At 42.1% G+C, this 27,779-nt stretch overlaps 3 protein-coding genes across 8 annotated transcripts in view; 2 read left to right on the top strand and 1 right to left on the bottom strand.

Moving 5' to 3' along the window:
- plcb4b (phospholipase C, beta 4b) overlaps nucleotides 1-4,497 on the top strand; it is a 47,654-nt gene extending 43,157 nt beyond the window's left edge. For all 4 annotated transcript variants that reach the window (XM_027029185.3, XM_081717229.1, XM_081717230.1 and 1 more), the window contains 5 exons: nucleotides 305-406; nucleotides 486-543; nucleotides 775-861; nucleotides 1,064-1,100; nucleotides 2,178-4,497. In XM_027029185.3, coding sequence (XP_026884986.2) covers nucleotides 305-406; nucleotides 486-543; nucleotides 775-861; nucleotides 1,064-1,100; nucleotides 2,178-2,266 — 373 coding nt within the window. In that variant the 3' untranslated portion in view covers nucleotides 2,267-4,497. The remainder of the gene's footprint in view (nucleotides 1-304; nucleotides 407-485; nucleotides 544-774; nucleotides 862-1,063; nucleotides 1,101-2,177) is intronic.
- A 2,648-nt stretch (nucleotides 4,498-7,145) lies between these two features.
- lamp5 (lysosomal associated membrane protein family member 5) lies at nucleotides 7,146-11,918 on the top strand. The gene is made up of 6 exons (XM_027032802.3): nucleotides 7,146-7,758; nucleotides 8,132-8,304; nucleotides 8,597-8,728; nucleotides 8,879-8,996; nucleotides 9,804-9,992; nucleotides 11,297-11,918. Exons 1-6 carry the CDS (start codon nucleotides 7,701-7,703, stop codon nucleotides 11,470-11,472), a joined length of 846 nt encoding a protein of 281 aa, XP_026888603.2. The 5' UTR covers nucleotides 7,146-7,700; the 3' UTR covers nucleotides 11,473-11,918.
- A 1,143-nt stretch (nucleotides 11,919-13,061) lies between these two features.
- Nucleotides 13,062-27,779, bottom strand: part of pak5 (p21 protein (Cdc42/Rac)-activated kinase 5) — a 37,130-nt gene continuing 22,412 nt past the window's right edge. For all 3 annotated transcript variants that reach the window (XM_081717234.1, XM_027029730.3, XM_027030041.3), the window contains 7 exons: nucleotides 21,910-22,740; nucleotides 18,803-19,300; nucleotides 17,648-17,781; nucleotides 15,745-15,871; nucleotides 15,057-15,182; nucleotides 14,756-14,890; nucleotides 13,062-14,623 (listed from right to left, as the gene is read on the bottom strand). In XM_081717234.1, coding sequence (XP_081573360.1) covers nucleotides 14,468-14,623; nucleotides 14,756-14,890; nucleotides 15,057-15,182; nucleotides 15,745-15,871; nucleotides 17,648-17,781; nucleotides 18,803-19,300; nucleotides 21,910-22,740 — 2,007 coding nt within the window. In that variant the 3' untranslated portion in view covers nucleotides 13,062-14,467. The remainder of the gene's footprint in view (nucleotides 14,624-14,755; nucleotides 14,891-15,056; nucleotides 15,183-15,744; nucleotides 15,872-17,647; nucleotides 17,782-18,802; nucleotides 19,301-21,909; nucleotides 22,741-27,779) is intronic.

Genomic DNA, 27,779 nt, shown 5'->3' with positions numbered 1-27,779 from the left:
TTGCATGCATGCATGCATGTCAGTGTATGATTGGCTGGTGGTAGGTGAGGGTGCACATGTGCATATGCACATGTTTTTAGGGTAGTGCCTTGCAAGCACACTGTATACTAATGCCTTTTGTTCTGTACACTTCTCTGGGTACACGAGATTACTGTTTATCTGCCTCTTAAATAACAGCCCCATTTTATGCAGTAGTATTATACATTAGGGTCTGTGGCCTAATATGATTGTCTTTTGAAATATTATTAGTTTATTAGTACGTTCTTAATTTTCTATTCTTCTTTTTTTTGACTCATTTACACAGACAGAGCAAAGACATGAAGGCTAACCAGGCAAAGACATCTATGGAAAACAGCAAAGCCATCAGTCAAGACAAGAGTATCAAAAACAAGGCCGAGAGGGAGAGGTATAGAAACTCAAACCCCAGCCCACTAAACTCTGTGTGCAGCGAGAAATATTTCATCTTCTTGATATTTTCTTCACAGGAGAGTGCGGGAGTTGAACAGCAGCAACACAAAGAAGTTCCTTGAGGAACGAAAAAGGGTCTGTTTCCTCTGTTTGTCCTAATTTTAAAAAATAATAATTTTGGAAGGGAGTAGATTTGATGAGATACAAATCATGTTTCTGCAAATAAGAAATAGAAATATCAGTTTATATTCATTATGTGGTTCCATAAAGAAATAAAAATTAAGAAGGGAAAGAATGGAATGTTTTTCAGTATTTCAGTATGTTGAAATGTCCTTTTAGTTAAGTAGTCATTGTGTGACCCTGCAGTTGGCTATGAAGCAGTCAAAAGAGCTGGAGCAGCTGCAGAAATCCCAGCGTGAGCAGGTGGAAAAACTGGAGAAGTTCAACGAGCAGGTATGACCCTGGCCCTTGAAAACCGCAGTAGGCCTGCCTAGATACACACGTGGGTGGGTCAAGCACTGTGAAGAATTTGACCCCTCTCATCGATTCATTTCTTTCCGTTGGTGTATGTCTTCCATTGCGCAATTGTGCACACATTGCGCATGTATTCACTGAGCCCATCCATTTACATATGATTTGCTTGTTTTTTGCACAGCTTTTGAAATCACATCATGCAAACTCTCAGAGTCAAGGTAGGCTCACTCACCCCTCCATTCTGCTCCAAAGACCTCGTCATTGTCGTACTCAGTCCAACATTACACTCGCACTGTACTGATTTGCTGTATACTCACATCATTTCCTCACAACTATAGACAGACATATGTAACTTAATTTTTTTGTGTGGCACTGACCCATGAGATCAGTAGTTAACATAGTTTTCTGTCATAGTCCTAAGGTACCCAAAAATGCATTTATCTGTATTTTCACTGTTCCAGCACAGAAGACTAGCTGCCCTATAATAGTTTGATGACTAGCTAATGAGTTGGCATGATGGATTAGGATAAACCCTGAAATGCACAAAAAAGAGAACAGAGAACCACTGCATTAGGTGACTGGTACCCATGATTTCTACTGCATCTCTAAAGCCTCAGTTAGTATCTGCAGAGTAGCATGCAAGTTCACTGGTGACAACTAACTCATGCAGCAGTGCCTTTGTCTGGAGAACAGTTTGGAGGCTTTAACAGAAGACAGCAGGTGCTTGAGCTTGTCCCTAAGGGTTTAACAGGCAGAGCTACTACTGGAGGGTCAGCAGGGCTCTTTATAAACAATGAGTCATCCAGCACCCTGAGTCGTAGGCTTACTACCAAGAAAAATATTGAGAGAGGTTTTTTTTCACAACCTGGCATTTTTATTGAAAAAACTCCTCCTCATTCTTGGGAAATATCACTCACTATTAAAAATCACATTGGTGAATGACCAAGGAGGCCAGAAGCTCCTAGGTGGCGAGAAGCTCTTTGTAGATCATGTCTGTTTTAGATCAGGATTTTAACATATTACACCATTTTACTGTGCTTATTTTTAGTCATACATACATTTGGACAACATTCAGTAGGATCACATATTGTGTAGTGTGATGGCCATTTTGCGAGAGCTGCATAAACAATCATTTCCAAAAGCCACTGGCAAAACTCATCGCAACTACCATCAGTTTTCTCGAGATTTTCATGGAAGTTGTTCCTCAGTGCTGGGCATATGTAGGGAATCCTGGCTGAGCTACTGAGATGCCGTGCTTTGAAGTTGAAGGTTTATGCCTCATCTGATCGTTCCAGGCCAAGGACATGCAGCAGATGGTGCGGCTGGAGGCGGAGATGGACCGCAGACCAGCCACAGTGGTGTAACCACTCCATCCGTCAACTGAGAAATACAGAGACTCCCTCCATTGTGCCGCCATCCTGAGCTCCTCATCTGGAAATCCTAAAACCTTCTTCCTCCTCAACTGCTCTGAACCTCCTTCTCAGTCTCCATCTATATCCCAGGAACTCCATCAAGCATGGAACCAACAGCCCCTCCACCACTCCCATAAACCTTCCTCCACTATTAAGTGACCCTTTCCTGTGCTGCTCAGCCACTTCCTTCTCACCCATATCCCAGCAGTCCTTTAACGTCACCCTCTGTCTGTAATCAGCCTTCGCTGCAGAGATAGAGCTCCTTCCGCTGGTGGCTGATCCTGTGGAGAGTCCGAGCCCATGGAGACACCGAGCCAGCCGCAGCCGCGTCCCTCGTCCCAGCGTCTGCAAGCGGACTCGCCGTGCGAGCCGTGGCCCACATCAGCCATAGGCTCCTCCCCTGGCCCAGACAGACAGAACTCAGTGTTCTTTGTAAACCTTTTTTAACTTCTGTCTCAGTGGTACTAGTTTATAGTAGCAGCGTCAGACAAAAATAGAGGTATAAACTGAACAGATTTTAATTTGTTTTATGTCAGCACAAACTTGTGAACGATATGTTACACAAGAGTGGAGTAAAATAATCCTGAGCACTTTATATGCGGTAGGCCGTCAAAGGTTTCTGGAGTCTGTAGCAGTGCACTTGGGTTTACCTGTAGTAAGAATGTACATGTCCAAACACTGTCTCAAGAATGAAACGTTCTGGTGTGAATAAAACCAAACAAAGCAGTTGCCATAGTTTTTACACTGCTGTTCTTTTTCTTAAACAAAATACGTTTATGTTCCATTTTGCTTAATTTTTTAAGAGTTAGGTAAAATAAATAACTTTTACCCAAACTCTATCATTGTAATTCATTATTAAAATGGATTATACAGTTTTTGTTTCCATTAACAGTCCCTTAGCAATGTTTGCTTTGGAAAGCCACTATGATTTGTTCAGCGTTTGCAGACACTTAACTGGCACTGTACTGTACCTGCTGTTACACTGTATGTGTTCACATGTGGTGTTGACATTCCATAATGGACCCAAACCAAATGCCCTGTGTGTGCTCTGACTAGTGTGAGGTGAGCTTTACATGCCCCTCTGAACTTTAGGACATTTGGCAATCACCTGTTCCCTTCTTGCACTCACTGAAAAATGTATTAGCAGCTGCAAAAATGTATTTTACCCTTTAACCCCAGAATGTCCCATTCATCAGGAAACAGTTGTTATAATGGGCTGAGTGTAATGGATGTTTGGGGGTTAAAGGAATAGGTGCTAGTTAGCAAAGTCTTACACACTTTTAGCATTTGGGTTCATTATAGACCAGAGGTTTGGCCTGGAAAGAATAAGGTAGAACTCAAGACCTGTGGCATAATAAGGCAGCTCCTCCTGCAAGTTTTTAAGCAGACCTCAGTCTTCATTTACAGACACAACATTGTTTTCAAATGACGTACAGAGCCCATTACACTGAAATACCATACCCCTTTGTTTTCCACTTGCTAAACAATGTCTCCTGTTGAAATCTAGTAGGTAGTAAAGAAAGAGTATATTGTATATACTGGAATGTATGTAGTTACTTTAACAGTATGCTTATTTTACAAGGGCTCTGAGATGGTGTGTACATATATGTCATGGGAATGCCACCTATCAACCACTAAGTTATTTCCTGTTTTTGCCCAGTTTGTGACATCAAGACTGGCACTTGTGTTACGCTCTCACCACATATCTATAATGGAATAATAAGCAAAGTGCTTTTAAACTTAAATCCATTGCTTACAAATGTGCCACTTGATGTCTGGTAGGATGTTTAAATTATTTTACAAATGAAAAATGCCAAAATAAGGGATTATTTATATACAGATATATATATAAATATATAAATATACGTATTATTCAGTAGTGGGTAGATTAAGATTATATTTCATTAGTTAGAGGCTTTTTGCACTAGATGAATGTTGTGTGACTTTCATGTAGACCTTTTGCTATATAGTTTGCCAAAAAAGCAGATTATTTTTGCAGAACAGTGTTGCTTTTAATGTCATCTGTTTGTACTGTTCTTGTTTTCTGGGCTATCTGCAGCTAGTCAATCAACCAATTTGTGAGTGTTTTTGTATTTATATTGTATTTGTCAAACTAGAAATGGAAAGTACTAAAATACTGTTGTTATTCTGCTACTTTAATACCGTTTTATAGTATGTGTACCAATAAATTATCCAGGTGTTAAATGAACCCTTGTTTGTGTCGGTGTTGTGTATGTAGTGCAACATTGTAGCAGTAGCCAGGATTTAGAGTGAAAGGTATGTAAACTCATAGATATTGGGCAAAATAAATAGTCATATGGATTAAAGAATTTACGTGGTACACTACACATTTATGCCGAATGAGTTAAATCTGTGGGTGAGTGTTTTACTGCATATACAAATGTTTTCCATTTAATAAGCGCTTTCATAAATTGTCTAATGTATTCACGTAATGCAGTCGCTGTTCCCTTTGAAGAGCCTTTGATAATTACTCCATTAATGCGTCCCTTTGGAAACAACAAAAGTGTTGCTCATGATATTAAGGTTGTCCTGGCAACTCCAAAGCGCCCAGTATAAAGAGCGCGTTTTGAAAAGCGCTAGGCATAAGGTTAGGAGAGAGGTTACTTTGACCTGCTCCTCAGCAAGGTGCGCGCCTGCTTGTTTTTGAAGAAAACAGAATTTTCATCATAATATGACATAAAGCTACCGGAGAAGATGGATTCTAAAACTGACACAAAAATCCTCTTAGAAGCAATCTCAAAGGACAAGATTCACCTCGCCAGATTTATTCTGGACGCTTTGGATGGAAAAATTATCGACTCGAAAAGTGAAGGAGCACAAACCCCACTCATTTCGTCCGTGTTCCTCCCGGACTCGCAAACGAGGTGCAAGTTCATGAATCTTCTTTTACAGAAAGGTGCTAACGTCAACCACCAAGACGAGAGCGGGCGCACGGCATTGAGTTACGCTTGCGAGAATGGATATTTGGATGCCGTGAAAATGCTGGTTAAAAACAATGCAGATCCCGAGGTGGTCGACATGTGGGGAAACACCGCTCTAATGTATGCAGCTGTTGCTGGGCATTCTCTGGTCGTAGAGTTTTTGGTGAGAGCTTTCAAAAGGCTAGGTCTCCAAATAGACCGACAAAACAAAGTTGGCAACTCTGCAGTGGAAGTGGCCGAGTACCTTGGACACACAGAATGTTTGACTGCATTACTGTGTAACTCCAAAAAAATATATAACGATAACGATGCCTTATCTGACATATTTGGAAATTTGAATTCCAATTCCAATTCCAATTCCAGTGGTGAAAACGAGGAAAGGTCAAACGAAAACCCATCTGAATTTTCACTTAAGCAGCGAAAGGACTTTCATCAAGTTACTCCACAATGCAAAAGTTCAGCCCTTGATAGAACGCGGCTCCACTTCAGCTCAAGTCGAACGCGGTCCCTCATTTTACGCGGCAGAATGAGGTCAATGGATTCTATTGAGGAATTTCAAAAGGAAAGTGACAATTTGCCTCAAGGCCTCCTTTTCTCCGGTATTCTCACTCCGAAACCCCCTCAGCGATGCCGGTTTCCCCATAATTTGAAAGAAGGAACAGACACCTGCATAAGCACTCACCTGCCCCCACTGATCAGAGGAACAGAACTTCACACCTCGGTTTTATATTCACCAAGGCCGTCTAAACATTTGTCCAGAACCCGCGCTTCAACACCTTTGCTGGACAGCTCTTTATCTGGTCCGCTTGGCATCCTATTAACTCCTCTTGGAAAAGCCAATAAAGAAGACTCCGATAGAAACAATTCGAAAAAAGTGCCGTGCGATTTTAATCTAAAGCGATTTGATGATAGCTACTATCAAAAGAGGTGCAGTTTACCCACAAGTGCACTTAATCCATTGCCCTCCGAACGAACTCCAAAGCCTTTGTGCAAAAGCAAAACTATACTGAAAAGCATCACATCGTCGACAAATGTCGAACCCCTGGAATTCTCAGTTCCTCAGACATCCAGCGCATTTTCTGTGCTGAGTAGCAAATTATTAAGACGTTTCACTTTTCCGGAGGTCAAAAAGACTGGCAAAGAGGTGCACGAAGAAAGTTCCGCCACGCACAGTGAAGACTCTGAAACGCCTTTACGAGCAATTCCAAGGTCGGAGACGTTTCCCTTGGGTAAGAACCACCCCCAAGTAGGAAGTAAGCCAAGCATAGATAGCATTAGCGCAGTTAAATGTGAATTTGACTTTCACATTAAAGCAGCCCCGTCCAAAGCGAACTTCTGAGCGCACTTATCCTTTTGGGAACGATCATGTGGTTCAGTCGAAGATGAATCACTAGTTAAACCGACGGTATGTATTCTGCAGTTACCATAACTTGTACATATGTATGCTAAATGTGTGATGATTCTTATTAGAGTTTATACTTAAACCTTTTGTGTAGTATAGTTTATAACTTAAGTTCGGACCGGATCTCATGGAAGTAGTGTTTCATTGAAAGACGACTAGAAGAAATTAACTTACTGTTATCATAACTTTTGTTTACTGATGCGTATTATGTGCTCCAAATGTGTTGATGTCTTAAGTGGTTAATAAAATGTGATAAAATGAGGGCGTTACTTTTATTTACCCATACTGGGATAATTTAAGTATCATCGATCAATATTTTTAGACTATGTGTACTGGTCTCCTGGTATGGAGGAAAATGTGAAATTAGATTACCTTTTCAGTATAATTTCACTAGATAGACCGGGGAAGAGTGTGAGCATTTCATCAGTCAGAGTACTGGAATGTGTGTGTGCGTGATACAGCATGGATAGGGTTATTAAGGACACAGCTTTGTCCTCGCACGGCTGAGCTCACACATTACAACGCTGCATTGGAGAGCGTATCTCGAACCCCCCGCAAACGCACACGACAGCAGCTGCAACCTTGCCTACAAGCTGGCGTGAGGAGGGGAGGGGTGCATCGATTCTCCCCATCGCCTCAGCTAAGAACCCAGATATGGAAACAACGGCATTGCGGGACTAGTTGTGCGTCCTCGCTCGGGCAACTTGACTGGAACTTCTACCACAAAACACTGAATCACATTGCAGTTATGTCTCACCGTTCGTAGGTATGAGCAGGCAAAACGACCTGTATTTGCACTACTTTTGTTTTTCTCGTTTTTACCGACTTTAGTGTCTTTAGTGCGTCGCGTTTAAATACGTCGCAGTCTACCTCTGTAGGGTGAAAAAAGCTAGTTGCTGCGAAAAGTGACCGGATGCTACCTCACGTAGGCGACACCTGGATTTGCTGCATCTGCAATGATCGGAGCGTGACTCCTTAAAGACGAGCAGAGTGTCAGTGTTGTTTGCGTTTGCGTTTTTACCTAACAATTTAATTCGTCTACAAGACTGTGCTTCCATCAGCATGGAGTTGATCAGGTTCAGGACCCTGGACAGCGTTGGAGTTTTCCTCTGTTTTCTATGTAAGTAGTGCTGAATCAGAGTTCCTGATGCGCTATTTCGGTCGTGACTCTACCAGAGGTTGCACAGCCAATCTCTATCGTAGAATATTTAATAAATATCATTTAATAAAATTCGATTATGTTTCCTATATTTACCGTTTTGTTAAAAAAAAAAAAAAACAAGAAAGAAATTTTAAATGAGTCGTGTCCAAAAGATCAATTCTAGCAGACATTAGAACTCCTGAGCGTACTTTGCTAATAATTTGAATAATTTTGGTTGGGGGGGGGTGCTAATGAGTCATTTTGCGCGTTTGTAACACGAGCTGACCATCTTTTATATGGTTCCATATCGTCATGGTGAATGGTTTAAGTGGTGCTGTCTTCTCTTATGCAGGGTTACTGTCAAAGGTTTTGTCGGAACAAGAAGTTGAAAACCTGTCGGGGCTATCAGCAAACCCCGACAAAGACATTTTTGTCGTGCGTGAAAATGGGACAACTTGCTTAATGGCGGAATTTGCGGTTAGATTTTTAGTCCCATATGACGTCCTTGCACTGAATGGCATAGACGTAAGTTTATCATTTTTATAATAGGTCACATTTTGCATCTACGGTAGAAAAAATCAGAAATATTTTTATTTATGCACATAACTCGCAAAACGATATTTACTACAACTATTTTTTTTCATGCCTCCTCTTTTTTTTTCTGATCCACTGTTTAGTTATCAATAAAAGAGCTAATAGTGTTGACCCCGACACGAGCTGTAAAAGCACACAGTGTGTGTGCGAAATAGTCGTTTCATATTTGTAAGTGTATTACGACAATACACAGCTGCCGTAACTGCAATTTCTCCATGCACAGTTAATTACAGAACAGGCAACACTTGCACTTCCCCGTGGGGCTGAGATAGAGGGGAAATGCGGAAACACAGATGCCGAGCTCTACGTTTCTTGGATGAATAACGCCTACACCTTTCGCATCTACTTTTCAAAGGTGGGGGAGCTTTGCCAACCTCTGTATCCACGTGTCAAATTATACAAATTTATTAAGATGACTACCACCCAGCAGATGGAGATGAAAAACATATTTTGGATATTCGCCCGCACTTTTTTCATCTTACTGTGTCTGTGTGTGTGTGTTTAGGAGAAACGCACCGTGGGAAGCGATGGTAAAGAAAAGGAAACTGAAATATGGAAGATCAACAAGGTTCAGCTGGTTTATGACACATCTGAGTCATCGCATTTCATCAACGCATACAACCGTGCGTAGATCAGCGTACTGAATCTAAAAAAAAACAAAAACGCTGTTATCATCATGCTAATATGTCTTACTGTATTCAGTTAAATATAATTAATTAAAAATAACATTATTATTATTACTGTTGTTGTTGTTGTTGTTGTTGTTGTTGTTGTTGTTGTTGTTATGTTGCCTTTTGGTGTTTTTCTCTTGATCTACAAATATTTTGTTCATAAAGCGACTTCACGGGCATCTTTGCTGTGGTCAGGTACAGCTAGTTACACATAACTAAAGCCAGCCGTGCACTGAAAAGCTTATGGTCAACTCACGTTTCAAATTAGGTTGATCGAAATTACCTTGACATTTGTATAAAGTGCGAAAATTTAGATTTACAATTTTCTTGAAATGGATAAATGATTTCCCACACATTTGCATTTAGGTATTACTCTGCACTACACTGCGCAACTATTCTGGAGATTTTAGACTCTTTTACATAAAAAGATAAATGCGCAACAGCTATATGTTGTATTACTTTTTTCATGTATTACTGTTAATATTGTTACACTTCTGACATTTGTATTGAGTTTTATTTTTGTGATAAAGTGTAGTCATAACAGTGTAAGCGATTGTTGTCACCACAGTATTTTTTGTGTGACCTTTTTGTACATTTTGATCTATTATTAAACAAGGCTTTCAGCAGTGCATATTAGGTTGCTTATATCCCCTCCTGTAAAGATTACTAGACCTCCCCTTAGGTAACTTGGCTGTGTGTTTTTGTATGTGCATGCCCATGGGTATGTATGCATGTTTGTGCATGTGTCTTCCTCTGCAGCGGGGAAACGCACTGCCAGCACCCACCGCCTGTCGGCACTTGTGACTCCAGCCGGCCGATCGTACGTGTGCACAGCTCAGCAGACCCTCACGCTCCTTTCCAGTGACCACCAGAAGGGCATTACCATTTCCATGTCTGACATCCAAATCCAGCCTTTTGACATCAAGAGTGACTTTGTGTTCAGTGAACGTAAGAAAGAATGCCCCCCCACACACACATACACACATTCCACTCCACCCCCCACTGCAACCTCTGCAGGTTTTACCAAGCATGTGGAGACAGGGGGACTGCCTACCATTTAGCTAGTGTATATGGGGGGAGGATTATTACAGCATCTAGATTATATCAGTTCAGTCATATATTCTGTTGCATTTCTTACTATAGCAATATGGTTTATGGTGAGTTCAAAATACACCTAAAGCTGGGAAACACATGCAAAATCACACACCAAAAAAGTCAAATGAAAATAAGTCTTTTCTTTTGTCTTGCTGATGATAGATGGATATTGCTGACCAAAGCTGATTGTCTTTTTGGGATAAGCATTGCATACATATTCTCCAAATGTTAACGTTCCACCCTCTGCTGCTCTTGGGCAAGTGAGAAGTAGTGGTCATATAATACCTCCTATCTTCACCTTGCAGTGTAATGGCCAGAAGAGATTACCAGTGTGTGAAGAGCAGGGGCTGCAATGCGAGGTCATTAGGAATTTATTGGCTTGCCTGTCTCCCCCAGTTAATGAGGCTGCCGGCTTTCTTTCCTTTAAACGTGCATGATTTACTAGTCCATTTTATAGGGTACTGAGATGATGTGTCACCTTTCACTCCCATGTCCCCCAGTCCCATTTGTGTATGAGAAAGTAAGAAGTGCTGAAAGTGCACTGTGGGAATGTGGACAGGCAGTTGTTTATGGTATATCTAATTTATGTCTCCTCCCTTGGTATTTCCGTACCAGGCCAGTAGTGTGTGAGGGTGATGCAGAGACACAGATTTACTGTTAATTCATTTGTCAGTGAGGCATTTCAGTTAGTCACCTAATTGTTTACAGGATGATTAATGCAGCAGAGTGATCCTCTAAATGTGTCAGCAGAGCTCTGGTAAAGGTAATCTTCTGATTCAATAGCTCTAAGAGTGGTAGTGAGAGAGTAAGGTGGGAAGAATGTTCTGGAAATAGCTTCAAAATATTGGGGGGGGGGGGTGAATTGCTTAACTCTACTGGAGGATAAAGGTGCTCATGCCCCAGAGGGACACAGCTGTTTGTACAGTAAAACTGAACACAGGGAAAGGAGCCCTGGTTATAATATATTTATATCCATTATAATTTATTTTCAGAGATAACTGTTAAAAACATTTTTAAAAATGAAATTCATTTTTTATTATTTTGAGAATGAATTTAAATCCCAGATTGCAGATCCTTACCTGTTCATGTTTAGATGTGTCATTTTCCATTTCCGTTCATTTGAATGGCAATCGCTCTCCTGCCCTCTCCTGTTGCAGCATACAAGTGCATGACAGACCAGCGAGAGCAGCTGGAGGAGACTCTGCCTCTGGTGTTGGGCCTCATCCTGGGCCTCATCATCGTCATCACCGTCACTATCTACCACTTCCACCTGAAACTGACCGCGCCCCAATCCCAGCTGCCCCGGGACCGTTCCCTCTACAAGAACATGTAAAGACACTTGCACCATGGACCCTGCCTGGCCCCAGGGGAACAGCTCTGATACTTGACACACTTTGTCCTAAAATCCCGGGACCTTCTGAGTTGTTCCATCCTCTGTGACTATTAGAAAATACGTTGACCATCATGTCTTGCATTTGCCATTCATGTCTGTTTTGTTTGTAGAATTATTTATGGTTTTGCACATGTACAATATCTTGTTAAAATGTTACATGGAAAAGAAAGAAAATCACATTTGACACATTGATTGAATATATCATGTTGTGTGCTGTAAGAATATCAATGTACTAAACTGAAGCTACTTCAGTTCTATTAAAGTATATACAAAAATATAGATATTTTATTATGACATATGGCTGAAGCTAGAGTGAAATCATGGCAAAATTGTTTTGTCAAATTCTACTTAAGAATAAATTATTTTATGTGTGTCCATTTCAATAACTTAGATTTTTGTGAGGTTGGATTAAAAAACACCAATTCATATTACACCCTTTAATTTACTACTGACCATAAATCTATCATAAAACAGTGGAGCCTAGGTCTAGGTCAATCCTTTGTCCTCATAATAATAATAATAATAATAATGAAGTTTCTCTGTTTTGCAACCCAGACCTTATCGACAATAATGCCCTTATCTTAGACCTTAGACCTTATCTTAAGAATAATGAATAGCACCACAACACTGGTAAATTACTAGCTTTTCACTGGGAAAAAAACCCCCAGTGTAATGGGCAATTATTTAAGCATCCCCAAATCAGTGGTTCAAGACTTATTTATCCTGTTGGACTGTGCTGAAGTCCAAACTGTGGAGGAATGCAACATTTGTCACTGGTGATGTACTATGCCTGGTTAGAAATTATGGGAAGAAACAATTTTACTAAGATCTAGTTTCAAAAAGTTCTCAAACATAGTGGTCTCAAACAGTCATCAAAAAAATGGGATTATCACAACCACTGAATAAATTAAATATCACTGTGGGCTGTCAGCAAGCCGACTAAACTAGTCAACTATTAAATATACCCAGAGAGATCCACACAGAGTAAACCAGCTGACAAAAATGACAATCAATAGTACAGGATGAGAGCAGTGATCAATGCTCGCATGATGTGTTGTGCTTCTGCAGCAACGGGAGATGGAATATTGATCTGAATCTTTGACTCAACTGACTCTTTGACTTAACTGAAGAAACCTAAACTGCAAATGACAAACAGCCACTTCTGTCTTGGCACCATGGAGTCTGACACTATCATTCTTTTTAAGCACAAACTAATTATTTAGTACTAGCTTTTATATGTTAAATGAAGACTGAAGAGGAACAAAAAATAAATAAAATGACAGGATCAAAAAAAAAAGGTTTCTCTGTAGATAACAATTTCTGAACCACAATTTACATCTTTTCTAAATGCTTAGTTTTTAATGCATATTATTTGTTGTACTCCTTATTAAAACACACATAAATTATATTTCCAATTCATATGTTGCAACTGATGCTATTATTAATTCATGTGCTTAGTGTTCATAAGAGGTTTACATGCTAGACTAATATGAAATTAAACATTGTGCTTGAAAGAAAGATGTGCACAGTCCTGTTTTCCAATTTTTTTATTGAAACCAATTTTACCGATAACACACATGCAAGATCATTGTACAAGAGACACTACAGTTAGGTTTACTCATTCAAGCTCGACCATTCGTTTGCCAGAAGCTGATGTTCCTATTTACAGATCACAGTGACTAATGGGAGAGAAACAGGCCCAGTGGCCACTTACAGGGAGGGTGTCATACTGAAATGAAAACATTCTGTGTCAAAACTGTCAATATTGCTGGGATTTTGGGTAGGTGCGGCTTGAATGAGTATCATTGGTAATTCTTAAAGGGAGCAGCTAGGTGTCAGTGGTTAAAAATGAAAGCTTGTGTTTATGTCTTTTTGAGAATCAGATAAAAGTTGTGGAATTACCAGTTTAACAAGCATTTAAAAGCACAATAATAAATACTTGCAGGATTATTGCTTTTCTGATAATTTCCTGCTTGTATGACATAGCCAGCATCGCTCTTTGTAGGTATTCAAAATGAGAACCAAATTAAAAAGGCCACACTACTGAAAAATAAAGCTTCAGTTCAAAAATAAATAATACTTTAAAACAGCTTATAAAATTCTGGCAATACCGGTCTCTGCACTGACTGGAAGTTCTGTCTACAAATGTAGGATAAATAAATATATTCAGGTTTCTTTAACAGTTAAGGGTGTGTTTAGTGTGGGTATATTTATTTCTTAGTCAAAAATGGTTTATAAACAGTAGGAAAGATCTTGCGCAGAAACTCTTCTATTTAATACTGCCCATATCACAATGGTTACATCACAACAAAATACTGCCCATTATCAAAACTGTACAGAAAAACTTACAATTCCCTTAAAATACACTTTCATTGTTAGTGTGAGAAGAGAAAAGTGAAAAAGATACGTTCATCCCTCCATGGTGTAACAGCTTTGCCTCTATCTATTGCAAGCAGAATCTTGCCCGTGGTCTTCCGTGATCCAGCGCATTTTTCTCCAGAATGCATTGTTGTTATTGCTGGGCTCTCCTGAGCCAGCAGCCATCGATGGCCAGTGGCCTGTCAGCTCCTCATCCTTGCAGGCTGAGCACTGCTCCACCCTGCCTGAATTTTACCAGAAAGGAAGCCACGGCCTAGAGAGAGAAAAACTGCACCGGACAAAATCACCCCCATGGAGTTTTCACTAGCTAATAAAAACTTAGATTCAAACACCCACCCCTGAAACCAGGGGGCTACTACAGGCCATAATATATCCACCTTAGCATGATATTCTTTATTCATAATTTTTTGTTTTAATAGATGCTTTCTTGTTTGCTTTGTTCACCTAAACTACAAACGATTACAGGTGTCAGTGTCTTTTATCCACAAGTTACATATGATTGGGTATCTTGGTATGTTGTACTACACTGGGGTGTTGCCGCCCTGCTGGCAGGAGGTCAGCAGTGACGGTAGTGCCTCATCAGGGGCACTATGCAGGAGGGAGGGCCTGAGAGTTTGAGGAAGGGGTGCTGAAGCAGCTCTTGTGCTGTGGCGCGCTGCGAAGGTTCCCTCACCAACATCAGGTCCAAAAAGGCTCTGAGAACTGACGATACCTGCAGAAAGACATCACACGTGGCAGCCAGTGATAAATACTGGAAGCTCTTAATTATGTCTGCATGTAGTGATAAGACATCTGAGGTGAATTGTTTTACTTTAAACACACACATGCCTGTAAGGGCACTGACCTTGTGCGACTCTTTTAGCCGAGGGGGGAGGTTGTCTCGTATTCTCCTCATGGCCTGGAGTGGAGGCTCATTGAAGTATGGTGGCTCACCATCCACCATCTCAATCACCATGATCCCCAGAGACCAAATGTCCACCTAGAAAAACAAGTTCCATATTCTGATTGTAAAATGTATCATTGTGTTTATCCATTATAACATAGCACATCAGATACAAAAAGCACTGTAAATGAAGTCTGGTTTAGAATGTGGTGCAAAAGTGTTTGAGAAACGAAATGTGAAACGTGAAATCTCTAACAATTACCTCAGTGCCATAGGGCAATCTGGAGATTACCTCAGGTGCCATCCAGTACGGCGTGCCCACTAAGGACTTTCTCTTTGGAACTTCTTTTGATACTTGGGCACAGAAGCCAAAGTCAGAGAGCTTTATCTAAATAAATAATACAGAGAGCAGTGCAGTTTTAACAAAAAAAATTTCGAGAGTCAATATAACAGCTAAAATAAGTGAGGGGCGACAACTAGGATACTTCTTGGTAATGGGGTCACGTGTAGGGCAAAATTCACAGCTTATTAGCACATAATCACATTTTAATTTGTTATGTCCTTTCATCTAATTATGAGGTGGGTGACAAGATTTAATAGCTCATAATTCCTTGATTATTTTTCTTCTCTGTCTGAAACACCAAGAACCAGGATGCACCAGGAGACAAGACCAGCCAATCCAGTTGTAGTTCTGTTACTGAAAGTATTTTTTGTTTGTTTCTCATGAAATGGTACACAAAGCGCTCACTGTCCAATATGTTTGAATCTTAGTAGATAAACACTTCTATTAACATCTATTTGGAAAAGTTTAAAAAAATGGGTTGGTTGAGATTGCATTCATGTAGGGGCTTAGGTCAAACGTAGGGGCTTAGGTCAAACGTAGGGGCTTAGGTCAAACGTAGGGGCTTAGGTCAAACATGTCACAAGGTCACATCACTCCATGCACTCACCCTGCCATCACTTGTTAGAAGAATGGAATCACTCTTTATATCTCTGTGGATGACGCCTTGCATGTGGAGGTACGAGAGGGCTTTTAACACCGACAGACACACTGTGGCAATCTGCTCCTCGTTCATCCTGTCAGGAAACACAAAAGATTCCAGGCACTCAACCTAAACCAAACTGGTTGCACAGACACCAGCTTCACAGCAAGCAAAAACAGCCTGATGAGGCTTCAAAAACATATTTTTACCCAGCTACAATCCTGATTTAAATTACTCCCCTACTCACACACGCATTAACAAACACATACACACAACCGCAACAATTGCATTACACCAACTTTATCATTAACAGAACTTGCGCTGCACTAGAACAATAGCGGCAGAGCAGTGCCTGGGTGGGACTGCTCAGGCAGCAAAAGATGCAGCACATCTCAGTGAGCAGCCCATCATGTGCAGGGCGCACACACGAGGCCCAGCTGTCTCGGCAGCTCCCCGCCACGCTCAACCTCACCCACGACCTCACCACTGCACCCTGCGGGAACTCGTTGTCATGCCGTTTGTTTGCAGACCCCCCCCAAGCTCCAGAGAAAGGCACGTACTGAAGAGGGTTTTACTGGCTACCGAGGCACCGTGTGTGCTCATAATTACACTTTTCGCTTCGATAGTGGTTGTGTGGATTTAACTAGAGGAGAATCTATTGTCTTAAGAATGAAACTTACTCATTACCTGCACAAACATGCATAAAGATATCCCTGATAATTGTCTAAAGAAATACAATGACACGCCAGGATATGTCTGAATATGAACTCTATCTCTTCTTGCTCAAGCAAGCACACCTCTTACAATCTATCATCCACCTGTGCAAAACAAACACACTGCTGTCCCCATTCTCCTTTCCGACTGGTCTTAATTGATGTGTGGGTGCTGTTGGAACATCCTAGACACTTTAACGCAGGCTGGCACTGTGCTGTGTCTCTGGGCAGGAGTCCAGTGACAACCAGCTGAGGAGAATACACCTCCAACCAGGAGCCAAATCACAAAGCATTTTTCTTTGATCATCGTGATCATGTACTGTGTAATATACTGCGTATTGTGATAATGTGCTGCTTTCGCCATTCTGTTTAAAATGCCAACCTTTTCCTACATAACCATAAAGTGGTGTAATAATGCACTGAATATCACATGAATGCACATTTCCTACAAAGAGCACTGCGCTCCCATTCCAGATTGTGCAACTGCTGGAAAACCTGATTCCTTCATGCCGGTGACGACAACTGCGATTTCATTTTCGCTAGTATCATTTGCTTACTGCGAGTGATCACAGCTCTCTGAAGGGCCTTTGCTGACACCTTTTGATCAGTTTATACTTCACTGGTGAACAAAGATTCAGTTCTTCTCCACCTAGTGCTCCCTTCTCACCAGGCAGGAAAGTGAACATATTAGCATTACATTCACACAGACCACAGGCTTCTTTCTGTGCAGCTCTCGATTACTAAGTCAAACAGCTCCTGGTGCACTGAAACAAAGGCAATGGAAAGTTCAAGCTGAGCTCACATCTCCTCTGAGTCTAATGAAGACCCGGCTACTGATCTCCTGGCGGCGTGACCACGGGGACGCCCATCCTCCTGAAAGCGTGCAATTAGAAGCCAACCCTGTGCCACATGGAACTGATGTACGACAGCAATTACTGTAATCATGCATACAGAGGGCCGTTGTTTAAAGCCCCAACTCAGCAACTACACACTTTGGAAATAAATGATAATGAGATGAAAACTGATTTTGCAGCATCCACCTGTGCTGCACTTCATGAATTCCAGTTGCTTTGATACTGTATGTAACATGCTTCATCAAGCAGCTATTTTTAATGCTGGTCTGTGTTCTACAGTGTAGTGTGGCATGTTATTGTTACCTCGTATGCGTGACAATGTCTGTCAAAGCACCACCTTCTAAGAACTCCATAACCACCCAGAGTTCATCTCCAACCAGATAGCTATTATACATGTCCACGACGTTCTCATGGTGATAGTCTCTCATAATCACCACCTGCAACAAACAACAGCACAGCACATCTTAGATAAGATTATCTACACAAAGACTGAATACTGTGCATGCACTGTTAGGTGAAATCTCTAGTCTAATCCCTGGAATATCTTGGTTTGAAGGACAAAAAATCAGTTAATATTGATTATTTACACAATCTTAAAGTGTACTGTTATATGAATATTACATCATTGTGCTACTGTGTGAACCACTAGAAATGTACTAGATTAAAGCATGTTTAAACCCTACCATACACAGATTCATAAATATGCAGTATACAAATTCAGTCCTGTTTCAAAGAGAGGCTTACTTTGGATTAACAATATAAAAAGAGCATGAGAAACAGTACATTGCTGTTAGCAAGCCTAATAGTATTTTCAAAAATAAACAATCAAGCGAAGCATATAGTATCCTCATTCACCAGGGACCGGTCCTGTCTCCTGGGACTTGACTCAGCCCATCACAGGTCACTGTTTTGGCATTTTCACTGTATGACAAGAAATGTAAATGCGCAACAGCCCAAGGTTTCCAAATACACAGGTTAGAGAGGTTTCCGCTGTTTTTTCATTAAACCTTGTCAATAAAAAAATCAATGAATTCCAGTTTTTAAATTTAACTAAATGACGCTTGATACAAGGCCTTACATGTCAACTTGTGGAAATATCCTATGAGATTTTTAATTACATTTTTGACTTCTCTGGCACTTTACATCAAAGCTGAGAGGAACCTATGAACTGCCTGAGAGATAAACAAAACTGGAATACAGGAGGTCTGACTTTGATGGTTACCAAAGCACATGTTCATTATCTATATTTTGTTGTTTCAATGGATATATAAGGGAATCTTATTTCAATTCTCAAAGCTCATCTTACAGTGAACTAAACTGCATACTTCAGACAATTATTGGATAAATGTGGCACAAAACACAAAAATAGACAAAGTGCCTTCATGCTGACTAATAGTTTCCAATCGCTTAAATGCTACTGATAACAGCAGGCCTTCCTGTTCAGTTCATTCCTCCCACCTCATTGAAGAGGAGCTCACGGCGTTGCTGCTTCCTCAGGTCCATCTTCTTCACAGCCACCTGCTTGCCACTGTGCTTCTCTGTGGCAATGCAAACAATGCCAGTGGAGCCCTCGCCAATCTTCAGGAAGTTGTCCAGGTACTCTCGCGGGTCGCCCGGGTTCACCACCAGCTGCAGCGCTGCCCGGAACTGCTCGTGAGACACACGTGAGGGCGGCTGCTCGGAGGCAGAGCCCCAGCTTGGCGGCGGGTAGGCCCCAGGGGGGATGTATGGTGAGGAGGGCTGGGAGTGCGCCCCCTGTGGGGTGTAGGGCGGGCTGGGCTGGGAGGGCGGGTGGTGGTATGGCGAGGGCTTGTAGTGGAAGGCGGCAGGGTACTGAAAACTGGCCGGGTAGCCGGCTTTGCCGTGGCTCTGAGGTAGTCTGAGCGGGCCGCGGGGGTACGTCTCTGCCCCTGGCACCTGTGGACTCCCGTCCCGTGACATCCTGTCATAGTCAACCTGGTCGATACACATAGATGGACATTTTTTCACGTGTTTACAAATAATACTTTCTAGCCACCAACCTAAGCATCTAGTTTTCTCTTAGCACCTAAATTTATCATGGTGTACATTTTTCTATGGAAACATCCAGTACAATACATCAAGAGATTTAATGAATACAAAAAGATTTAGTGAATCACAATAAGTAAAGTGACACAAGAGGCTTCTGCTGAGAAAACACAATAAAACTTATGCAATGGTGTGTTCCTTATTTAATTTCTGAATCTCCAAATTTTTGGAGCACCATTTGGGTGGTGTATAGACAAAGTGCAATACTGTCCCAGGGAACACAATTAATATAACACATTAACAGCTACTAAAGATTGATGTTAACTAAAATGTAGTTTATGCATTCAGAAACAATATCTCATGTGGTACTGCCCCAGCCAGGCGTGAGGTGAGGATTGGAAGGTTCTCCTGTGGAGGAAATCGTGACCTCTGTGAGACAGCGCCACAGAGCTGCAAGACCAGTTGTGTTAACACTTTCATGCATACCAACTGGGCTGAACAATATCTGTATTGTTTTCTTTTAAAAGTCCATCAGTGATATACTACATTTCTAATGCTGAAATATGAGAACATATATACTCTGCTGCATCCGTCTATATTGCTGCATCCCATAAGATACTTCCCTTGTCTCAACGGGGTCAGAACGAACAATAAATTAAATTACCCCCACTACTCCCAATGATGACAGGACACGGATAGTCTTTCAACATGCCTTATGATGAGAAGTCCAGTGAGGCAGCCTCACACGCTCAAGCTCGGTGCTACAGTACAGCATGTAATTACGCCCATAGACTCGTTCAATCAATCATTTTCTGTGAAGGTGCTTGTGGGATAGAGGAATCCCGAGACCCCTCTACGGAGCGCGGCTAGGGTTTGCCAGCACCGCTAGCTGGCTGTCAGCCAGGGCTCTCCTGATCCATGTTCGTTAAACGCACATTAATCTGAATTTGGCAGCGTAATCAACAACCCAACTGAACTGTGAAATTGAATTCGGTGGTGGAACATCGTGCGGCCATTTTTATGCAAAGGCTGCAGAAAAGGAAAGTGCCGTGACATGAGTTTATCACAATGAGCTGCGGCTCTCGCCTACCACGGACGCGCGCGTCGAAGTGCTGCGGCTGTCCTCTCCTACACACTGGGCCACACCAACAGAAGGAAAACACTGTTTGCTAAAAGACCAGAGCTGATTGACAGCAAAGATTTTTTTAAAAGGTTGTCAAGAAGAATGAGAAATGGGGGGGGGGGGGGGGTGTTAATGCAATGCACTGTAGTGAATTCTTTTCATATTAGTATTAAGTCATATGCCATATTAGCAAACAAAGTGTCTAGACATACCCACATGAGTAACAGGGATGACTATAAAAATAAATAGGAAATACGTCCAAAATATGTACATATTGCTTTTTAGTCTTTTATGCTTAATTGGTTTACAAACATGAATTTTGCATTCTGTCGTGCATCCTCTCTGTATGGTTTATGATTCCACTTGGAACAGACAAAGGTAGTAATCTAGCTAACTATTCGAAGCAAACATCTCCTTGATATAATAGTCCTTGGCATTATTTATCAGCAAAACCGGACAAAAAGCATTTGCTTGCAATAATGTACAGTGTCAAAAGAGAAAAGCTAAAAAGAATTCACTTCATGTGGTAACAAGCAATATAACTACTCAAATAAATGCTTTGAATAATCAAATGTTTCAATTAAAGTATTTAGAAATTTAGTTAAATTGCTTGTTACCCTATCTAATTTTTTTTTATATGAACTAATGAACCTTTTTTATGGTGTAGTTCTAATAAAATGTAATGAACCACATTTTAAAATTACAGCCAAAATTTCTCAGCTGTGCTTTGCAACAACCAAACTGCAATATTGCCTCTATAAAGTGAATGTATAGGTTACACATTACCTCAAAAAGTCCCTGTGCTTGGCAAAGGGCCTTTTCTCTAAGTCGCAGATGAACTGCTGTTATCGGGGAAATTGCCAGTGTTCCGTTAATTGATTTCTGCGCCATTCTCGTAAAAGTAATTCTGTGTCTTTGGCAGCTGCGCTGCGGTTCGGGCCGAGCAGACTAAGCGGTGACATGAGATCCATCACAGAGTCAGTACAGCAGTGCACTTGAGCGGTCTGGCTCGAGGCTAGATGCATTTGAGGAGATAATACCCTATCTACACATCCTCTGGGTCAAGGGGGTCGAGGGTGAGGAATGGGGGTAAGAGAATGAGAAGGTGGAGGGTTTACACGTGCCTCTGCAGGGTATTCACTGCAACATTATAATTAAATAAAACATTAACTACTTTTAAATGTCCACTTGGATCAGAAATATTGCAGGATCAGTAGTCTACTTACTTCTATTAAATATGATCAGGAGAGTTATTCTGTTATTTTAATATGGCCACATATGAAATTATGCTTCCCATCTGTATCTCATCCTTCTGAACGTGTGTTTCTGGATGTTAAGCCCGATGCAGTCGAGATTGTACTACTACAAACCCAAACGATATCTTGCCATCTGAGGTTCAAGAAGAGAAGTAAGATATGGGCAAGGACAGCGTTACCTTCCCGATGATCTGAGAAGCAGAGGTGTTTTCAGAGAGCCGTGGGTAGGTGTAGGAACTGTAGGGGCCCTGTGGTGCAGCCCTGAAGGCACTGATGCCATAGGGCAGGCTGGGTTCCTGCAGGCCCGAGCCTGACCGGGAGCGCTGGCGGATGGCCGGTTGGGGGCTCGTCTGCGACACATATGATGACTTGGGCCTCTTATCATAGTCGTCCCTCAGGCCCAGGGCATAACCACCCCCACCCCAGTCCCCATCCGCATAGTGCATCTGATCGCTATGTAATGAGATGCGTGACGGAGTCCCCAGGGGCTGTTCCCGGTAGTCCTGGCTGGATCCCCCAAGAGAGGCGCGATAGTAGGCCCTGGCGCCGGGCGCCACCCCCTCGTCCGCAGAAAAGCGTACTTTGCTCTCCAGGTAGGCGTGGTAGTCCGGCGGCATCCGGCCATAGTCCGAGGACTTCTGCGGCATGGCGTCCGGGTAGAAAGGGCTGCGGATGGAGTGGCCGTTCTGTTTGACGGAAAGGCGGTAGTGCCGGCCCACCGCCCACTCCCCGTCGTAGCCACCCTTGTCCCGGTCCAGGGAGAAGTCCCGGCTGCTGTCCAGGTCGCAGGAGTAGCGGGCGTAGTAGTGGCTGAAGCCGTTCTCCTCGGGGCCGCTACTGCTGGCGTTAGCCGAGGCTACTGACAGCTGCTTGCTGGAGCCAGCATGGTGGGGCCCTGGTGGGCTCTCCTTGCGCAGGGAGTTGGAGCGCGTGACTGAGATGCTGTCAAACTCTTCTAGCAGGCCGTTGATGGAAGCGTCTTTGGGTGGCTGGCTGCCCCGCACAATGGTCTAAAAGAGGAAAAGAGAGAAAGAGTGAATGGCACCTCGGCTTACGCCCAGAACAGTAGTCTTAACTGTCTCCATGACGAAACGATGAATGCGTCTTTGTAAGCTGCGGGGAACTTCTCACCACCCAACTGGTTAGACGGCTACTGTGCTTAGTCATGCCCCAGCCTGGTACAGCTTTGCCTAAGAGGCTTCTCTAAACACAATCAAAACATTTCCATCACATTGCACTACAGGGTGCTTGTTGCGTTATGGTAAAACCATTACCATAAACATCAGTGGGAGTCTGACAAGAACACGATATAGTAATCTAAGCATTTGGCACACTGCAGCCCTGCACAGAATGGCAGTCAAAAGAGTGCAATCTAGCAGTTTTCATCCCATCATCCGACTCGGGCCTATGAGCGTTTCACAGCTGTGGTCTGACTCACACTCATCTCACTCTCAGAGCTGCAAAAAGAAACACTGGAACAAAAAAATCTTCCCACAAACAAAATGTGTGTATGAGGGCCAAAATGTGTGTATGAAGGCCAAAATGGAAGACTCTCTGGTTTTCCTTCTTTGTTCACTTCCATCTCTGTCAGGGACGATAGAAGCAACTTGACAATAACAGGGCAAATTACTGAAGCCCGAAGACTTGTGGGAATAGAGGAGTGTTATGTACATCTGGCAACGTGGCTGTGTCACATCACAGCACGCCGCTTTAAGCAGCCCAATTCTTCTAGAGTCTGGGGGTGAAGCTGCTAAGCTTCTTCAGCTCCATCACCCCTTATGGTCTACTCCCTGATCTCATGGCATTTCTAAAATATATAATCGACTTTGTTGAGATTCACAAAAATCTGGCCAAAACATCTGACAAGCAACAGGAGCTACAATGCCAAATGTTATTTAGTGATCTCATTTTTAGTTACTTTAACTTTTTACATTTTTATTAATATAACATTTATGCATTCACCTGTCCACGGAATGCCATGCATCTTCTAATTTCAAAACATTTCGAACATACCAAAGCTGACAGTATTCTCGCAATAGTTACTTTGTGAAGTACACCTTGTAAGTGCTTTTCATAAGTACACAATAACCCATCTGCTTAGTCCATCTGCTGGCTTGCAGAAATCATCGTGCACCCTCTGCCACGTGCATCACTGCTCATTTTCGGACAATGCAACAACTACTGATGAGATATTATTTGGATGGTGGACCATGTTGAACACAGCATTAACTCTGACATGACAGCAGCACGGTTCAATTTTATTCAACATAACAGTATTTACATATCTTAGTGTCACTGCTAGACCGAGAGTGATTGAGCACTAAGAACAGCAGTGCCAGTTGCTCAGGAACTGTCCCTTCATAAAAGGCTAAAGAAATTTTAAAAAACTACATGACCACAGGTGAAGTCTAGACTGCATACCTACCAGGTGGTTTAAAGAATGTAGCTGGTGAAGGTTTATCCCTGGACTGTATTTGTTTGTACATACAAGGTTTTGCTTAAGCAAAAACAAATACAGCACACTACATAACCAAATCCAGCATCTCAAGAGCAGTCCTACAGACCAAGGTCTATGAATACTGGTGTCAGGGGTGGGCCAGGCAGAACAGATGGGGGGAACAGTCCACTGAACACATCACTTAAGTCCTAGAAAAAAGTCATTGAGACTAGTAAAAGCAGAGTGCCTTTGTGAATCTAATCCAACATTAAATGACAGCACAGACGGATAACGTAGGTAGTGTTTTCCACTGAATTTCACTGCATGAAGGGGCCTGTATACAGCTTATTTTAGAAGCCAGAACAGTAATACATAAGTACACAGCAAAGCATGATCACCTGGCAAGCACAATTCACATTAGCATCAATCAGTCTCTTGGGAGCAGAGCATGACAGAAGTGATAAAAGAGAGGCAGCATTATAATTGAAACAGAGGATCCATTAAACATTTATTGACTGCTGTGAGCCTGCCAGCACAGTTGATATGCTCTAGGTTTCCTTTTCAAGGCAGGAGTTTATAAATCTCCAGGACAGGCCAGTCACCTTACAGCAGTGGCGCTAAGCCAAGCCCTATCCATCTCTACACTACGGGTGCCGCTGAGGCCCAGGTCACTGTCCAACCAAAGTGGACCACGACAACGGGGGCTCCCACCGAGAGCCAGCTCACTTGGAGCTCCGACACCATCAATGGTCTAGTGCAAAAGCCTGCAGCACTTCCACGTTCCACTCTGCTGTTTGTCTCACAGAGCACGTGGTCAGCATATCTGCTGCTTGGCCTGTACTCCACCTCCCCTACACATCCACAAATATGCACATCACCGATACCTCCCCTACGGCTCCCATACACATCCCCAACAACCTCCACATGTCCACCTCTCCTACAAATTCAGAGATTTTACTGCTGTTAGAACTGATACTTCATATTAATTATACCTACTATCCACTTGTATAAGGTTTATTGCCCTGCTGCTAGTAGTGAACCAAAGATCATTTACATGAATTTGTATCATAACGTGCCTACAGTGATATGCGTTTCAAACAGCACTTTAGAGTACTTCACAATGTACTATTGAGAAAAGTTGTTTACTAGCCTTTGTGAAACAGAAATGTACAGTAAAGGTCTTTCCTTAGGAGAAAAAATGTAATTGGTTTTATAACACCCATTAAGCAATATTGGAAGCAAATATGATTTAACTTTTTTGCAAAGTTCCCTACTATACCAGTTGAAAAAAAAGAAACTAGGTCTGGAGTGAAAATCAGTAAGTACGGAGAAGCACAAAAGAAGAGAGTGGGAGAGTGCGTGAGAGAGTACAGGTAGAGAGAGGAGGGCGGAGCAGGGGCTGAGGTGGGGTAATTGCGTGCCAAATCACTGTCAAGCTCCAGAATCCAGCTTGGCCTTGGAGATCTGCCCATTGGTTTGAATTAGGTGCCTGATAATTCTGGAGTGCTATTCATTCTCTCTCTCTCTCTCTCTCTCTCTCTCTCTCTCTCTCTCTCATTTTTGTGAAAGAGCAGGATTCAGGGCTGTTCTCGCCGCTGGCTGCTTGTGACAGGAGCCATATTTCACTGGGGCGCCTTCTCCGGCCTGTCCTGCCGTGATAAGACGTAATAGATCCCCCACCCCCTCCACCTCCCCATGCCGCTGTCGTCTCAAGGTAAGGGAGCGAGGCAGCAGTGAGCAAGGGGAAGAGGATCCGGGGAAGAATAGGCTCGCCAGACAATAAACCGGGGATTAACCTTGAGAGTAATGAAGTGTGAGAGCGGAGGTGTAATTAATGAGCCAGTCTCCAGCAGAGCGCAACACTGCCCCCTCTCCATCCTGCACTCAGGTGAGGTACACAAGACATCCTTTGTGGACACCGACCCACTGCAGGTCAAAAGGCACTTGTGCCATGTTGTTCAAACTTAAAGTCACACTTTCCAGTTTTCAGTTGTTTACACGTTAACGACTAACACTGTGCTTTTGGACTTTCAAAATGCTATTAAGAAATATTTTTAGAATGTTTCAAAAATATTAGCCAGAGTGAATCGGTGGCTTAGGGAAACAATGTGTTCTATGGGTTTTATAAACTGTGTTTATAATTATTACAAATTAAGAATTTCATAAATAGAGGGTATTGTGAAAACCAGTTTTCACAATCACACAGTAGCACACTCTACAGGACAGTTACTACAGCAGCTATAGCAGCTTTTGGGAAAAAGAACCTCCTCATGGTAGGCCTGGAAATTGATCCATGGAGACAGTTCTCTGATACAGGACAATGGGAATCCAAAGATTTGAAGTTGATTTCACACATTGAAAATAATTTGCTGAAGAGTAAGACACTCTGTTGTCATGGTCTGATAAAGCCTGCTTCTATGCCACAAATGTTAGTGGTCTGGTAGTCTTGTACTTTGGACAAAACACAATTTTTCCTATTGTGTGTATTAAAAATAACTGATTTCTAAAATTCAGAAAATTTCTGAATCCAAAAGTACTAACTTCCAGCTTCTATTTAACGTCCCCTATTTGCGTCACAACATTAAATCAGAATATAGTACTTTGGTGCTATCTGCTGGTATTGAGCCCACATTGCATGCTGATTAAAAAGATGTGTAGTTTGGTAAAAATCCATGAAAATTCTAACATGATAATTTTTAGATCTTTGTTAATAGTTATTAGTCAACCATGTGGTCATGAAATGAAGAAAGGTTTGACATTTTTCCTTCTGAGAATTAGGTCTTCAAAAAGGGCATAGTTGAGGTTAAATAAATTTAAACTTAAAATCTCTTTCACAATGGTAGTAAGTGATATTTAGGACATGAGCTCATAAAAGCACTATAACAAACACTTGTGTCAATTAATAATTTACAGCGCCATCAACATACTTACTATTGAGATCAAGAGGAGACTAAATAATACAAAACTAATGAGGTTGATGATATCAGAATGACTTTGACTGATTAGCACCAGAAAAGTTTCTCAGCAAATTGGCCTGCACATCACTGAAGAGGGGAAATGGGACCCTAAACATCTGTAATTGTAAGAACCTGGTGGGCTCAAGGCTCTAAACTAATTAGCATGAAAACTCTTGAACCCATACAAAGTTCTTAACCTCATTACCCTTCCAACCATCAAGTGCAATTGGGACCCTGGTTAGAGTGAATCGCTTGGCCTTGCCGAGTAATGAGCACTGCAGCATTTGAACAGCATGCAGAGAACAGTCTCTCAGAAGCTGCCTATTAGCCCAGGGAAAAATATTTAATTTTTTTGTAATGCCTGTTCACAGCCTCTTCAACCTCACTGCCTTTATGTCCAAGATGAGCATCCCATTTCCAGAGGTAAAGTAGGAGTGGATGTACATTTACAGCATTTAGCTGATGCTTCTATCAAAGCAACTTACAATTGTGACTGAGTACAACTTGAGCAATTGAGTGTTAAGGGCCTTGCTCAGGGGCCCAACAATGACAACCTGGCAGTGGTGGGGCTTGAACCAGCAACCTTCTGATTAAAAGTCAAGTACCTTAACCACTAAGCTACCACTGTAGAAAGGGCTCTCCCCCAGGCTGGTTT

Source organism: Electrophorus electricus, chromosome 7 (genome assembly GCF_041902795.1).
Source record: "Electrophorus electricus isolate QZ-2024a chromosome 7, ASM4190279v1, whole genome shotgun sequence".
Taxonomy (NCBI): domain Eukaryota; kingdom Metazoa; phylum Chordata; class Actinopteri; order Gymnotiformes; family Gymnotidae; genus Electrophorus; species Electrophorus electricus.
Note: the sequence above shows the minus strand (reverse complement) of the source record. Positions and strands in the feature narration are given on the sequence as shown.

Excerpts from the sequence above, each read along its gene's own strand:
- lamp5 (XM_027032802.3), top strand. The coding sequence starts at position 7,701 with ATGGAGTTGATCAGGTTCAGGACCCTGGACAGCGTTGGAGTTTTCCTC. Across the intron at positions 7,759-8,131 it reads AGTTTTCCTCTGTTTTCTAT|GGTTACTGTCAAAGGTTTTG; the intron begins GTAAGTAGTGCT and ends TCTCTTATGCAG. Across the intron at positions 9,993-11,296 it reads TGACTTTGTGTTCAGTGAAC|CATACAAGTGCATGACAGAC; the intron begins GTAAGAAAGAAT and ends CTCCTGTTGCAG.